This window comes from Pseudorca crassidens, chromosome 11, assembly GCF_039906515.1.
Source record: "Pseudorca crassidens isolate mPseCra1 chromosome 11, mPseCra1.hap1, whole genome shotgun sequence".
NCBI lineage: Eukaryota > Metazoa > Chordata > Mammalia > Artiodactyla > Delphinidae > Pseudorca > Pseudorca crassidens.
The window spans coordinates 7534275-7549930 of record NC_090306.1 but is presented as its reverse complement, the minus strand read 5'-3'; the positions used below and the strand labels follow the sequence as shown (position 1 = coordinate 7549930).

The 15656-nt window shown below is 37.7% G+C and overlaps 1 protein-coding gene and 1 long non-coding RNA gene across 13 annotated transcripts in view; one reads left to right on the top strand and one right to left on the bottom strand.

Annotated features, from left to right (window-relative positions):
- The window catches only part of LOC137201612 (uncharacterized), a 172811-nt gene that overhangs the window by 105895 nt on the left and 51260 nt on the right, over nucleotides 1-15656 (bottom strand). The window lies entirely within an intron of this gene.
- Nucleotides 1-15656, top strand: part of A2M (alpha-2-macroglobulin) — a 40965-nt gene that overhangs the window by 14721 nt on the left and 10588 nt on the right. The window contains exons 13-24 of the mRNA XM_067695659.1: nucleotides 101-164; nucleotides 1287-1429; nucleotides 2469-2618; nucleotides 4521-4688; nucleotides 5865-5973; nucleotides 7545-7665; nucleotides 11050-11278; nucleotides 12011-12137; nucleotides 12490-12611; nucleotides 13007-13058; nucleotides 14999-15082; nucleotides 15354-15530. Of these exons, the coding sequence (XP_067551760.1) occupies nucleotides 101-164; nucleotides 1287-1429; nucleotides 2469-2618; nucleotides 4521-4688; nucleotides 5865-5973; nucleotides 7545-7665; nucleotides 11050-11278; nucleotides 12011-12137; nucleotides 12490-12611; nucleotides 13007-13058; nucleotides 14999-15082; nucleotides 15354-15530 (1546 nt within the window). The remainder of the gene's footprint in view (nucleotides 1-100; nucleotides 165-1286; nucleotides 1430-2468; nucleotides 2619-4520; nucleotides 4689-5864; nucleotides 5974-7544; nucleotides 7666-11049; nucleotides 11279-12010; nucleotides 12138-12489; nucleotides 12612-13006; nucleotides 13059-14998; nucleotides 15083-15353; nucleotides 15531-15656) is intronic.

Genomic DNA, 15656 nt, shown 5'->3' with positions numbered 1-15656 from the left:
AGCAGGGGCTCAATAAAACAAGCATATCACATAGAGAGCAAGACTTGGGGTCAGATCTCTATCCGGCAAATTAAATCCCTTTTCATTTCCTTTTTTGCAGGTAATGGCAAAGGGAGACATTGTCCGATCTGGGACTCACGTACTGCCCGTGCACCAGCGAGACAGTGAGTATTTCCATAATTCCCCATTTCTGCCATACTCAGTCACTTGCAACCTTACGCTGCAGAAATACCAGGAATAGCTTCAAATAAAGAGAGAGAATTTTCATCTAACCCCAATAAAGAAGTTGAAAGGGGAAAGCAATAATGTTTCTTTCTTTTTTTAAACCCTTTATCAAATATTTATTTTCTTTTCTTTCAGGTTATTCTGTTCAGATTACTTAAAGTGTTTAGTTGTTTCATAATTTATGCTTATTCCAAATTTTCAAACCATAAATAGTCATGGACCTCCTTCTCAAAATGACATTTCAAAATTGTTTTAGACAATGGAAAGAAGGTAAAACTTTGGAGTGTCTTCTATATGTTAGGTCTTGTGCTGAGTCATTTATATCTTTACATCATATTTCCCTTTTGAAGATAGCTATGATTTTATGAAGAGGTAAATTGGACTCTCCCCAGGAACAAATGTGGAACAATATAATCCTCTGAAGGTTTCACCTATCCTAAGGGAGTCTAAAAGTTCCCTTAAGAAAATTATCAGTGAACTACTCTTTTGTTGCTACTTTGTAGCAACATAGAAGCACTATAGTAGAGAAGTTCGATGCAACTTCTAACAGTTCTATGTAGGCACCAAAAAATAAGTTGCAAAGGAGCTCAGTACTCCTCTTAAGAAGAAAGAATAGAATATCTGGTTCATAGAAAGTTAAAGAGGATATAGGGGTAAATACAATGTGTCAAACTCTTACTATTACATCTCACAACTTCAAGTACTATTTCCCTTCTCTAGTGTAAAATCTAGATCAAATGGTAGCCAAATGGATGTCTCCACACCCTTAGATAGCATCAGAACTTTGTATAGATGAGCTCAAGCTTAAAACTGGGGAGAAATCATTATGCGATTTTGAGAGAAGAGGGGGGCTATGATAAGGTTGTTGTTGTTTTAAGCCAGGATTCTTAGAGATAGTCATCCATTTATTACACCTGCTATTTCTTATATCTGTTACATCTACTAATAGAGTCATCAACCAGACCAGGCTCCTAAAATGACATTGTACAGCAGAAAAGTGTTATTTCAGCCCTGAGCTGTCTAACCCATGACCACTTCCTTTCATTCTCTCTGTGCTCCAGTGGAAGGCCATTTTCCCCTGTCAGTCCCTGTGGAGTCAGACATTGCTCCCGTCGCTAGGTTGCTCATCTATACCATTTTACCTGATGGGGAAGTAGTTGGCGACTCTGCAAAATATGAGGTCAAAAACTGTCTGGCCAACAAGGTGGGTGTTTTATATCATAAATTTTTCAACATTTAAAACTAGAAGTTACTATCACTATCAATTATTTTCTACATGCAAGCACTGGGGCCAAAAGGGTTAAATGAATTCACCAGAGGTTTTCAGCAAGGTAATGGCAGATCACACTAAGAAGCCATGTCAAGAGAAAAATAAATATCATATATTAACACATATATGTGAAATCTAGAAAAATGGTACAGATAAACCTATTTGGGAATAGAGGGCAGGAACAGGGACACAGACATAAAGAACAAACATGTGGACAAGGAGGGGGGAAGGGAGGGTGGGATGAACTGGGAGATTGGGATTGACATATAAACACGACCGTGTGTAAAACAGATAGCTGGTGAGAACCTGCTGTATAGCACAGGGAGCTCAGCTCGGTGCTCTGTGGTGACCTAGATGGGTGGGATGGGTGGGGGGGGGGGCGTGGGAGGGAGGTTCAAGAGGGAGGAGATATATGTATACATATGGTTGATTCACTTTGTTGTACAGAGGAAACTAACACAACATTGTAAAGCAACTATACCCCAATTTAAGGAAAAAAAAAAAGAAGCTATCCATGTCACTTGACTCCTAGTGCAAAATTCTCATGCATTGTCTCTTACCATATGATACAGTTCAGAGTACCTTGTTCCCTTCTCTTACGATGAAATGTTGGGAAACATGTAACCAAGTTTATAAGACTACAAAAGGGCCAAAAGAAAAATACAAGAGCATCTAGAACCATTTGCATTCCGCCCACAGTTAGTTAATGAACACCTCACTATGTATCAAAGGTAAAAAATGGCATATCCAATTTAATAACTTATAAAAACAGATATCATTATAATAGCTCAACTGATGAGAATCAGAGTGACAAAATAGGGAACCAAAGGCCTCAAGGCTTACATGGTGCCAAACATCAACAAAGTCAAACAAAGCGATTATGCATTGAATTTGCGGAGCACCCAGGAAATGCTGGTGAATGCATGGGTAAATCAGGAAATTTGTTTTTCTGACTTTGTCCCCAATTCCACAGGTGGGTTTGAACTTCAGCCCAGCACAGAGTCTCCCAGCCTCCCACGCCCGCCTGAAAGTCACCGCTTCCCCTCGGTCCCTCTGTGCCCTCCGCGCCGTGGACCAAAGTGTGCTGCTCATGAGTCCCGAGGCCGAGCTCTCTGTGGCCACGGTGAGTTCCGTCAGCCCCAGGGGTCAGGAAGGGCCACATCAGGGACTCAGAGCAAGAAAAAACCCTGAGTGGGATAGCATCCATTAAAGTTATATTTATCTAGGAGTTAATAGTTTTGAGCTCTTTCATGTGTACTTTTTCTTGGTGAGGAAGATATTACATATGAATATCAATGTATAAATCATGCACCATCCAAAATCCCTGAAATCCTAGAGCTTTATGAAACCAATAGTAGGAGTTTTCAGACTAGTTTTAATATTTCAAAAAGTCTAACAGAAATGGTACATATACCTGCACTTAGACTGCACAGGCTAAGTGAAATATCAAACTTCTTTTAATAAGAATTGTATCAGTTGAAACACTGCATGCCCAAGATGAACACAGTTTCTGAAGGAAGATCTGTATTGTCTCTGATTAACAAAAATTAGGAAAAATTAATTACCATGTGATAAATGACATTAATAAATGAAACCTTTTCAAATACAGGGTTAACAGGAAAAATAGCAAAAGGGTATGCTTAGTGTAACAACGGGAAACTACTTAATGTGTCCTAATAGTAGTTTGCCCATTACTTCAAATTTTCAATGAGGGCAATTGGAATAACCTCTTACTGAAGTTTTTTTTCACTACCAAAATTTTATAAAGGGAAAGTTACGTTTTTACTTCCCTACAAGAGAAACTTAAAAGAAAAGATCTCTTACTTTCTGGTCCTTCCAATAGTATTTAATTAAAAATATTAGAATACTTCTAAAGGAGATATTAAGTGCATAGTGGAAGCAAGGGAATATGTGGAACGCTAACATTAATGTTTTATGTTTGTATAACATAATTTTATAGTTCTCAAAGTTGTTTTCAATTATAACAATCCTAGTGGATAGATAAGGCAGAAAATTCTATTAGTTTGTTAATAATAAAGCAGAAGCTTTCATGTATCTAGTAGTAGACCTGGGTTAGAACAAGGGTTTTTCTCAATCTTTGATAATGTTTCATTAATGAAACACTTGCACCTAGTAGCATAAGTCACTCATTCAACACATATTTATTTAGTGCCTACTGTGTTCTGGGTGTGTCCTAAATTCTGGGGATCTCATAGTGAACTACTAGAAAGAAAAAAATCCATGCACTCATAGAACTTAATAGGTGAGACAGACAATAATTATGTGATATGCTTTGGAGAAAAATAAAGCAGAGGGAGGAGATGGAGAATGCTAAGAAGGAGCTGCCTTTGAGAAAGTGCTTCATTTCATTGTGCTACTCACTTTGCTAATCTATTCTTATCAAACAGTTTTGAACTCCTATAAATATAAAACACCTACAGAATTTTTATGTTTGTCTTATTCTTCCCGTTGAAGTGAATTTGAAAGTATCATTTTCAGTATTCTACAAAGTTTTATGTATTTTATAAAGATATGGAGCATTTAGTTCCCATGAGTAATACTAAGAAAATACTGTCCTGACCTATACAGAGGATACATGCTTATCCATGTGCCTGTTTAGAACATGTTGTCCATTTACTTTGTTAAACACTGAGTCAGTTGCTAACCACCAGATAGAGACGAAACTATTACCTAATTCTGTCATCCTGAAGCGTTGCACAATGTCTCAAATATAGCAAACCTCAATTTCTCTTAATTAAGTTTTATTTCATTCCAGCAGAGTCTAGGGTTTGCCTCTGAATTGCATAACAAAAGATTATGATCCTGAGTACTTAGATAGGAATGTTTTAATTGTTTTTTTCCCTAAAATTGTTAAACGTTTTCAAAATCATCTTCTCTGTAAATTATCTAGGCAATGGAGCCACTCAAAGAAAGTCTGGTAGTGATTATTCTTTTCTTTTCTCCCTGCACTTAAGAAAAATAAGCCACAAGTAAGTTTGTCCTTTCTCCCTCTGCATTTGTACAGGTTTATAACCTGCTACCAGTAAAGGACCTCAATGGTTTCCCTGACCGTTTAAATCAACAGAAGGAAGACAATGAAGACTGCATCAGTCACCATAATGTCTATATCAGTGGGATCATGTATTCCCCAGTATCAAATACAAATGAAAAAGATATGTATAGCTTCCTAAAGGTAAGTCCATTATATTGCTGATGGTCAGTTCTTAAGGTTCACAAAATATTATATATGGAAAAAAATATTTATTTTAATGCTTCCATATTATAGTTGAGGATAATGGGACATAGAGAGGTCAAGTGACTTCTCCAAGGTCACTAATAGTAGCAGATCTACTAATAACAACAGAGCCAGGACTGGAACTTTGGGGATTATTAAGCAAGTTTTTTTTCTTCATTCATTTCATTCATTTATAAATATTACACATGTAAAATAATTACTGTTGAAAAGGTTTAAAAACAGAATGAAATTATCTCTATAAGTATATCAATTTCCTTTCTACTCATGTGAACATTAAAAGTTTAATATTAGGGCTTCCCTGGTGGCGCAGTGGTTGAGAGTCCGCCTGCCGATGCGGGGGACGCGGGTTCGTGCCCCGGTCTGGGAGGGTCCCGCATGCCGTGGAGCGGCTGGGCCCGTGAGCCATGGCCGCTGAGCCTGCGCGTCCGGAGCCTGCGCTCCGCAATGGGAGAGGCCACAGCGGTGAGAGGCCTGTGTACCGCAAAAAAAAAAAAAAAAAAAAAAGTTTAATATTAGGGAGGGCATATCTGTATGTGTATGGCTGATTCATTTTGTTGTGCAGTGGAGGCTAACACAACATTGTAAAGCAACCATACTCCAATTAAAGTTTTTTAAAAATGGTCAAATATCAGTAATTTCATATGGTTCTACCTGATTAGAATCATTAGACAGCTGAAAAACTGTAATATTTATACATCAAGTGAAACAATGCAAGCCTTTGTATTCCAAAGAAAAAAGTCTTTGCAGGAGAGAATGACCTCAGCTACTCTGAAATGTACTTAAACCACACATACTCAGCACCAGGGCTTATGGCGCTAGCTTCCCATGTTTAAGGATGCCAGTGGTGAGGCTCAAAAGTTGGATTCTGACTGAGCTTCCTCAGTGCACAGTAAAGACGGGTGTTAGAGCGGGTGTTAGAGTAACAGTTATAGGTAACGCTGGGGTGACAAGAGACAGGGACACTGTTTGAAAGAAACAACTTCCAAATCCAAAAACACAAAAAGATTAATATTAAGCTAGTTGGACTGTTTGTTAAATTCAATGAAAAGAAGTATGTGTATATACATATTTTATGATATTTGTGTACTGATTAGGTGATAATTTCCTTTACAGGATATGGGCTTAAAGGTATTCACCAACTCAAAAATTCATAAACCCAAAATATGTCCACAGCCTCAACAATATAAAATACAGTCATCTCAAAGACTGTTATCTTCTCCAGGTAAGAAATTAAGAAAAATTAATTGCCTAATATATTGAACCAAATAAAATAATTCTTTAAAAAAGATAAAATGTGATGAAATTAATTAAAAAGGACTTGTGATTTCAGACATAGAGAACAGATTTGTGGTTGCCAAGGGGGAGGGAAGAGTGGGGGAGGGATGGACTGAGAGTTTGGGGTTGGTAGATGCACACTATTACATTTAAAATGGATAAACAACAAGGTCCTACTGTAGAGCACGGGAAACTATATCCAATCTCCTGAGATAAACCATAATGGAAAAGAATATAAAAAAGAATGTACGAAAAAAAAAAAGAAAAACAAAAAAAAAAGAATGTATATATGTGTATAACTGAGTCACTTTGCTGTACAGCAGAAATTAACACAACATTGTAAATAAACTGTACTTCAATTTAAAAAAAAGAACTTGTGATTTAGATATATTAAAGTTCTTGCTCAAGGTCACATAGTGATACAAATCAAAAAATTCTGTTTGTGTCCAGCTCCCACGTATGCAGCTGGAAAGAACACAAGGCAGGCTGTAAAAAGCGTTATAAGACAGGTGCAGATATGAAGAATAAAAGAAAGGATTGATTCTGATTGAGGAATCAAGAAGTCATTCATATAGAATTTACTTCTAGTAAATGGAGATGTGTGAGTTTTAAAAGGGAAGGGAAAGTTTCCAGGCATAGGATAATGTAAACAGAAACAGAAATTCACAAATTGGGACTATATTCTCACCAGTCAAGAAAAGAAGCTCTTTAACTTCCCCAAAACATCAGCTAATATCCATATTGAAATCACACTCATTTGTCAATGATATGGGCTACTTCTTTGATGAATCATATAGTAATCAATCATTTATTTATTTATGGTCTGATACTGTCAAATCATGGTTGAATATAGGTTGAGTACAAACAAAAGAGTCTGTCAAAAATCAAGGTAATCTTTCAGTGAGAATCAAATGGCTATACGGAATTTAAATAAAGATCATTGTACATTTTTATTAGTATTTATAAATTATATCCTTTAATCCTTTATCAATAAGATTTGTAGTAAATTTATGTATGAACAAGTGTATAGATGGACAAGATTTGTCCCAGTGACAAATCTTGTCTCTTGTGTCTTATCTTCTGACACATTTGGGAATAAAGGGTCACATTAGGGAATAAAGAGATTTTTAAATTCTTGATTCTCTCACTCCTACAAACGGTTTCTCAAAGCCACTGTCAAAATGTCTGGGTATGATTTTTCTTTGCTCTCACAGAGGTGCAGAAGCTGCAGAGCCTCCTTTCTGCCTCTAGGTTTCTTTCACAGGCAATCCAAGACTCGTCCTGCCTCTAGGTCTCACTGTTCTCTGATTGTGATTCTCTTCCCCCAGCTCACTCCTAGCTTACTGTAATGCTTCAGAATTCATCTAAAAATGCCACCTCCTCCAAGAAGCTTTCCCTTAATACCCAAGTGTCCTCTCCTGGTTCCTATCTATTTCATCACCCTATTTCTTTTGTAGCACTTACTACAATCTCTCATAAGGCTTATCTTTATATTTATTGTTTCTGTCTCCTCCGCAGTCGTAGCTGAAATGGGAAGAATTCATGAACTTATGCATATAATACATATTTCAGAGCCTCCCACAGAGACTGTGCGAAAGTACTTCCCTGAGACATGGATCTGGGATTTGGTGGCAGTAGAGTAAGTAACTTCTTTCATATATAAGATGCAACAATATAGATTCCTCACAATTTTCAATTTTTAGCTAGTTTTTCAATATCCAAGTATATCTTTTGGACACATTGCTGTGTTCAGGAGAGGTTTAGTATAATACTTCTGTCATGAAGTCTCACTAATCTAATTTAGTATCAGAAATTTTGCACAAATGTCATTCTAAGATTTCCAGAAAATGAGCATAAGGACTAAATATAACCAAGCACTGCACAGATTAACACCTATAAGAGATCCTTCATTGCTCGGCAGTCCTGAGTTAAGCACAGGGTCAGTCAAGCCAGCTCTACACAGTAGTAGTAGAATTTAAAATTATAAACCTTCCCTCAGTGGAACAGTATTTTAGAGAAAAAAATTTAATAACAATCTAAAACTACATATTTATCACTATATTGTCTATAACAGATTATACTACAGCTACATGTCTAAGGAGAGACTGATATAGACTAGAATTGAAAACAGATTTGGAAAAAGGGACTTATACATTCTCATTTCAAGCCTTGATTATACTCTCCATTATTGGTATTTCTACTAAGTGCATTCAAGTCATGACAATAGAATCATTTATATAGGGGTACTCTTCCTAGAAAGGATTTACAGGTATACCTCAGAAATATTACAGGTTCCGTTCCAGACACTCCAATAAAGCGAATATCACAATAAAGTGAGTCACATGAATTTTTTGGTTTCCCAGGGCGTATAAAAGTTATGTTTACACTATACTGTAGTCTATTAAGTGTATAATAGCATTATGTCTTTAAAAATGTATATACTTTAATCAAAAATACTTTATTGCTATGAAATGCTAACCTTCATCTAAGCCTTCAGCAAGTCATAATTTTTTGCTGGTGGAAGGTCTTGACGTGATGTTCATGGCTGCTCACTGATCAGGATGGTGGCTGCTGAAGGCTGGGATGGGGCTGTTCCTTAAAACAAGACAGCAATGAAGTGTGCCACGTCAATTGACTCTTCCTTTCACAAACAATTTCTCTGTAACATGCAATGGTGTTTGATAGCATTTTAGCCACAGTAGAACTTCTTTCAGAATTGGAGGCAATCCTCTCAAACTCTGCCACTGCTTTGGCAACTAAGTTTTTGTAATATTCCAAATCCTTTGTTGTCATTTCAACAACCTTCACAGCATCTTCCACAGGAGTTGCTTCCATCTCAAGAAACCACTTTCTTTGCTCATCCATAAGAAGCAACTCCTTATCCATTCAAGTTTTAACAGGAGATTGCAGCAATTCAGTCACATCTTCAGGCTCTATTTCTAATTCTGGTTCTCTTGCTGTTTCCACCACATCTGCGGTTACTTCCTCCACTGAAGTCTTAACCCCTCAAAGTCATCCATGAGGGTTGGAATCTACCTCTTTCAAACTCCCGTTAATGTTAATATTCTGACCTCTTCCTATGAATCAAGAATGTTTTTTTTTTTTATAACTTTATTTTTTTATTAATTAATTTATTTTTGCTGTGTTGGGTCTTCATTTCTGTGCGAGGGCTTTCTCTAGTTGTGGCAAGCGGGGGCCACTCGTCATCGCAGTGCGCGGGCCTCTCACTATTGCAGCCTTTCTTGTTGCGGAGCACAGGCTCCAGACGCGCAGGCTCAGTAGTTGTGGCTCACAGGCCTAGTTGCTCCGCGGCATGTGGGATCCTCCCAGACCAGGGCTCGAACCCGTGTCCCCTGCATTAGCAGGCAGATTCTCAACCACTGCGCCACCAGGGAAGCCCAAGAATGTTCTTAATGGCATCTAGAATGGTGAATCCTTTCCAGAAGGTTTTCAATTGACGTTGCCCAGATCCATCAGAGGAATGACCATATACGGCAGCTATAGCCTTACAAAATGTATTTCTTAAAGAATAAGACTTGAAAGTCAAGATTACTTCTTGATCCATGGGCTTGAGAATGGCTATTGTGTTAGCAGGCATGAAGACAACATCAATCTCATTGTGCATCTCCATCAGAGCTCTTGGGAGCCCAGGTGCATTGTCAATGAGCAGCAGTATTTTGAAAGGAATCTTTTTTCCTAAGCAGTAGTTCTCAACAATGGGCTTACAATATTCAGTAAACCATGTTGTAAACAGATGTGCTGTCATACAGGCTTTGTTGTTCCATTTATAGAGCACAGGCAGAGTAGATTTAGCATAATTCTGAAGGGCCCCAAGATTTTCGGAATGATAAATGAGCACTGGCTTCAACTTCAAGTCACCAGCTGCATTAGCCCCTAACTAGATAGTCTGCCTGTCCTTTGAAGCTTTGAAGTCAGACATTAACTCCTCCTCTCCAGCTATGAAAGTCCTAGATGGCATCTTCTTCCAATATAAGGCTGTTTCATCTACATTTAACATCTGTTATTTAGTGTAGTCACCTTCACTAATTATCTTCTGGATAATTTGCTGCAGCTTCTGCATCAGCACTTACTACTTCACCTTGAGCTTTTACGTTACAGAGATGGCTTCTTTCCTCAAGCCTTATGAACCATTCTCTGCTAGCTTCAAACTCTTCTTCTGCAGCTTCCTCACCTCTCTCACCCTGCACAGAACTGAAGAGAGTTATGGCCTTGCTCTGGATTAGGCTTTGGCTTCAGGGGATATTGTGGCTGGTTTGATCTTCTATCCAGACCATTCAAATTTTCTCCATATCGGCAATGCGGCTGTTATGCTATCTTATCATTCAAGTGTTTACTCAAGTATCACTTTTAATTTCCTTCAAGAACTTTCCTTTGTATTCATAACTTGGCTAACTGTTTGGTGCAAGAGGCCTAGCTTCCAGCCTATCTCAGCTTTCAACATGCCTTTACCACAAGGCTTAATAATTTCTAGCTTTTGATTTAAAGTGAGAAGTGTGCAATTCTTCCTTTCACTTGAGTGCTTAGAGGCCATCGTAGGGTTGTTAACTGGCCTAATTTCAATATTGTTGTGTCTCAGGGACTAGGGAAGCTCAAGAAGAGGAAGAGGAACAGGGGAATGGCTGGGCAGTGGAGCAGTCAGAACACACACAACATTTACCTATTAAGTTTGCCATCTTATATGGGTGCAGTTCATGGCACCCCAAAACAATTACAATAGTAACATCAAAGATTGCTGATCACAGATCATCGTAACAAATATAATAATAATTTAAAAGTCTGAAATATTGAGAGAATTACCAAAATGTGACACAGAGAGATAAGGCGAGCAAATGCTGTTCGAAAAATGACACCAATAGGCTTGCTTGACGCAGTGTTGCCACAAACCTTTAATTTGTTTAAAAAACACAGTATCTGTAAAGCACGATAAAGCAAAGTGCAAGAAAATGAGGCGTGCCTGTATTTAACTGCTTACTTTTTGTTCTGCACATTGCCACCTCCCCAGCTCCTCAGGTGTGGCTGAAGTAGGAGTAATAGTCCCCGATACCATCACTGAGTGGAAGGCAGGGGCCCTCTGCTTGTCCAGTGACACTGGACTTGGTCTCTCTCCGACTGCCTCTCTCCGAGCCTTCCAGCCCTTCTTTGTGGATCTCACGATGCCCTACTCTGTGATCCGCGGAGAAGCCTTCACACTCAAGGCCACTGTGTTAAACTACCTTCCCAAATGCATCTGGGTAAGGACTTCTCTTTATTAACTTGAACACAAGGTAACAGTCAAGTAAATTAAAAACTGCATTCCTGGGAATACTGACAAACTCCTGTGTGTAAGATGGGCTCACCAGGAGATAACACTGTCAGAGATACTCATATGTTATATGACTATGGTTGCTGGTATCTCCAAATACCAAATGACAACTTAAAACAAGGTTCTGACCCTTATCATAACCCTTTAAAGTTAGGAAGTTTGTGTAACATGAAGATTTCTGACATGAACAACAAAAACCAGTATGCTGATTCTCATGTCTTATACTCTCCAAGGTTTCAACCTCTACATTCCCATATATTTAACTTTTCTTATATGACTAACTGTATTAAACTTAACTTTTAAAGTTATTTATGTGCATCTCCCCATAATTGTTTATAAATCTTGTATACTCTGCTGGGAGGGCTGAGGGTATGGTCAAGATCCTAAGCCAAAGGAGTAGAGCTTCCACAGGCAACAAACATACACCATCATGACTTTCCTCTCCTCTGCTCCTACCACGTGAAAGAGCAGATTATCCCCAAATACTAGTGTTTAGATGTCAGATCCACTTATAAGATGCCCAGTCTTCATTTATATTATCTTCAGTATTAGGCAACCTGAAATCTACCCAATCCCTCAATGTGCTTTATTTCAAGCCATTCTTCCTTTGGCCCCCTTTCCCTGTGGTCTATTTATCTTTTTGTCTCATGCGTGGTTTCAGGTCAGTGTGCACCTAGAAGCCTCTCTTGCATTCCTAGCTGTCCCAGGAGAGAAGGAACAAGAGACTCAATGCATCTGTGGGAATGGCCGGCAAACCGTGTCCTGGGCAGTAACCCCAAAGTCATTAGGTGAGAGACAGCCTCCTAGAGGCAGTTCTCTACTCAACGACTGTGTGTGTCTGTCTATGGGATCCTCATATCCAGGCAAAGACGCCCCCACCCCCCACCAAATGGTAGAAGTTTTTTCTTTGTCTTTCATTCTAGGATGTCTAGAAGGATATACCCGCTTCCCTCACCTCCGGCTCCACCTTGGATTCCCAGTATCATTAGCCTCTAGTCTATGTTGCTTCCATCCCTGCTCCTATATTTTTATAAAACAAAAAAATAAGGTCACAAAGCATTAAACATTTATAAATCTTGGGGTTTGGAGGCATAGAGGAAGAGAGAGATGGTGCTCATCTCTACTGGCCCCTTTTTCCAGGGAATGTGAATTTCACAGTGAGTGCAGAGGCACTGGAGTCTCAAGAGCTGTGTGGGACCGAGGTGGCTGTGGTCCCTGAACATGGAAGGAAAGACACAGTCATCAAGCCCCTGTTGGTGGAAGTAAGTAAGCCTGCCCATTTGATAAGTCACAGTGAGCCAAGAAAAACAATGGTGAATCCAGCTGGGGTTCCAACTTTTAGGTAAGAAGGGCTAAAAAATAGATATATGAAAAAAGAAATATATATATATATATTCATGGGATATTTCACAATATGATTCTCTCTCTGTGTGCTTCTCTGTCTCTCTCTCTTGATTTTACTTTGTAATTTTCTCCTCCCTTTCTCATCTGTCAACCTGTCTCCTTCATATTACTTATAGAATTTGCTTCTATAATATATTTGAAAATCAGTTCCAATCCTTCTCTTCATCAAGAAACCTGTAGTTCCCCTATTAATACACATGTCCTGAAAGTCAGTCCATTCTCATTTCTAACTTTTCTTTCTTTCCACCTAAAGCCTGAAGGACTAGAGAAGGAAGCAACATTCAACTCCCTGCTTTGTCCATCAGGTAAGACTCAGTCATCATAATTAAAACAACATTGACTAGAATATAATATTTGAAGTTCAAAGTATTTTATATATACCATTCCTACACTTTCCCTATGAGGTAAGCAAGACCCGAAGAACCATCAACCCATTTCGTAACTGAGGAAACTGGTTTTTAGAGAGGCCAAGTAATTTGATCAGCTGAATATCCGTATCCCAGGAATCCTGAGTCTTTATTTCTTAAGCACCTGTGCAAACATCAAATTGTCCTTCTGACCAGTGTATGATGTGGTTATAGGTAGAAAGTGGGTAGATTCAAAATGAATACTGCCAAAGGGGATATTTCCTTGGATATTTAGTAATACCACACATGGGTAGCTGAATTCAAGCCCCTTCAACACTGAGTTTTGCATAGCTAACCACACTGGATAATGAAACTATGCTATTTCCAGAAGAAAAGGTTGCCATAGCCTTTACCATTTGTCATGTCAATATTTGTTTGGTGCCAATCCTATACCTAGTATCCTATCAGTCATTGGGAAGGGACTAAAGAAGCTTACAGTAAAAGATACAGTTTTATCTTTGTGGAGAATTTCCTAAACAGAAACATTTATAGAAATTTAGTACACGAAGAAATTTATCAACACAATGTGTTCTCATCTCAAACCAATGTCTAATCAACATCATGTGTTCCTTACCTTTCTGTACCTACTAATTTCTGTTTATTACCTTTTTTGTCATGTCAATACTTAAAATATATAAAACGTATTCTAAAAACATAATTGCCTTATTATTTAGCCTTATTTCTACATTTAAGTGAATTTAGTCCTTACTACCAAATCCATATATGTCATGTTTTCTTACAAAGCTTTTTTTGAAGAGAAGTTTTTGACATACAAATAATACATACATAATTAATATAACTATGTATGTATTTAACACATAATTATATTATGTATTTAACTACATGATTAAACTTAATTATATAACTATCAGTAATTAATATAATTGATAATACACACATAATTAATGTATACAACTTAATGAGTTTGGAGATAAGTATACACCTGTGAAACTGTCACCACGATCTATACCATAAGCCTATCCATCACTTCCAAAAGTTTCCTCCCACTCTCTTATTATTATATTTTTATAATATAAGATCTATCCTATTAGCAAATGTTTAGGTTTACAATACAGTATTGTTAACTGTAGGCACTATGCTTTACAATAGACCTCTTGAATTTATTCATCTTGCATAACTGATAGTTTGTACCCTTTGACAAAAGTTTTATTATTAATCTTATGAAGACAGGATGCAGTATAATGATAAATACATTTTTCTTTTTTCATCTTCATGTAATTCACTAATATTAAAATGCCAGCAAATGTATGCTTATCAGCAGCAGTTAATTTATTTTCACTGAGTCAAATACTGTTCATCTTCACCCCTAGCCCCATGTCTAGCAGTTCCATTAAAAATACTGTCTTCATATCTGGTGAAATTTGATGGAAGTAAAGACGGAGCATTATGGTAGAATTCAGGAACTTTTTGAAGATTTTTCCTTTGCTTATATATACATAGTGGGTTTTTTGCATACAACTGTTGTGTAAGCAGGCTGAGGATGGACATGAAATATATCACCTTGTGATAACCATCTTGTGTTAGCCATAGGATGATTACAACAGAATCACAACATCACAGGTACTTGTCAGTTTGTAGCCTTCTTTTGGAATGCAACTCCACATACAAGGAGGTTGGGGAAGGAAAGTTCTAGAAATCTCAGAATCCCATTCATATATGTTGAAGGTATTTTTTAAAACTGGAATATTAAAAGAGGGACAACTTTTCAGAAGAAGTTTAGGTACAAGGCATAGTTCTGGCTTCTGGGTCTTGGAACTCTTCAGGAAGATATACAGCAGAAATCATCTTCATTGTGGCTGATTTGTTTCTTTCTCTAGGTGCCGAGGTGTCTGAAAAATTATCTCTGAAGCTGCCACCAAATGTGGTAGAAGAGTCTGCCCGAGCCTCCTTCTCAGTTTTGGGTGAGTCTCCAGCCCTAGGGGACTACTGTACTATATTAGACAATGTCTACTATATTTTTTCCATAAATACTTTCTCAAAATAACAGCTATACTTTTAACTTCTTTCTTCTTTGGACTTATTTATTGCTTCCAATCATACTTCTGTTCCTTGAAGACACCCTTCCTAAAATTCCTCATTTCTTTACCTTAGCTAATTATTCATTTCTTCTTAATGATTCTGATAGATTATAATCTATAAGCTTTATGACTTCCCATCTCTCCCATTTCCTAGGAGACATATTAGGCTCTGTCATGCAAAATACACAAAATCTCCTCCAAATGCCCTATGGCTGTGGAGAACAAAATATGGTCCTCTTTGCTCCTAACATCTACGTTCTGGATTATCTAAATAAAATACAGCAGCTGACTGCAGAGATCAAGTCCAAGGCCATTCGCTACCTCAACACTGGTGAGTCACTGAATAAGGGAGTGAAAGTTTCACAGTGCAATTTTAACAATAGGTTGGAATCCCCAATAGGCTTGAGTTACTTATCAATTCTATGATATGTAAATTTATCATACTATGATAGTTACA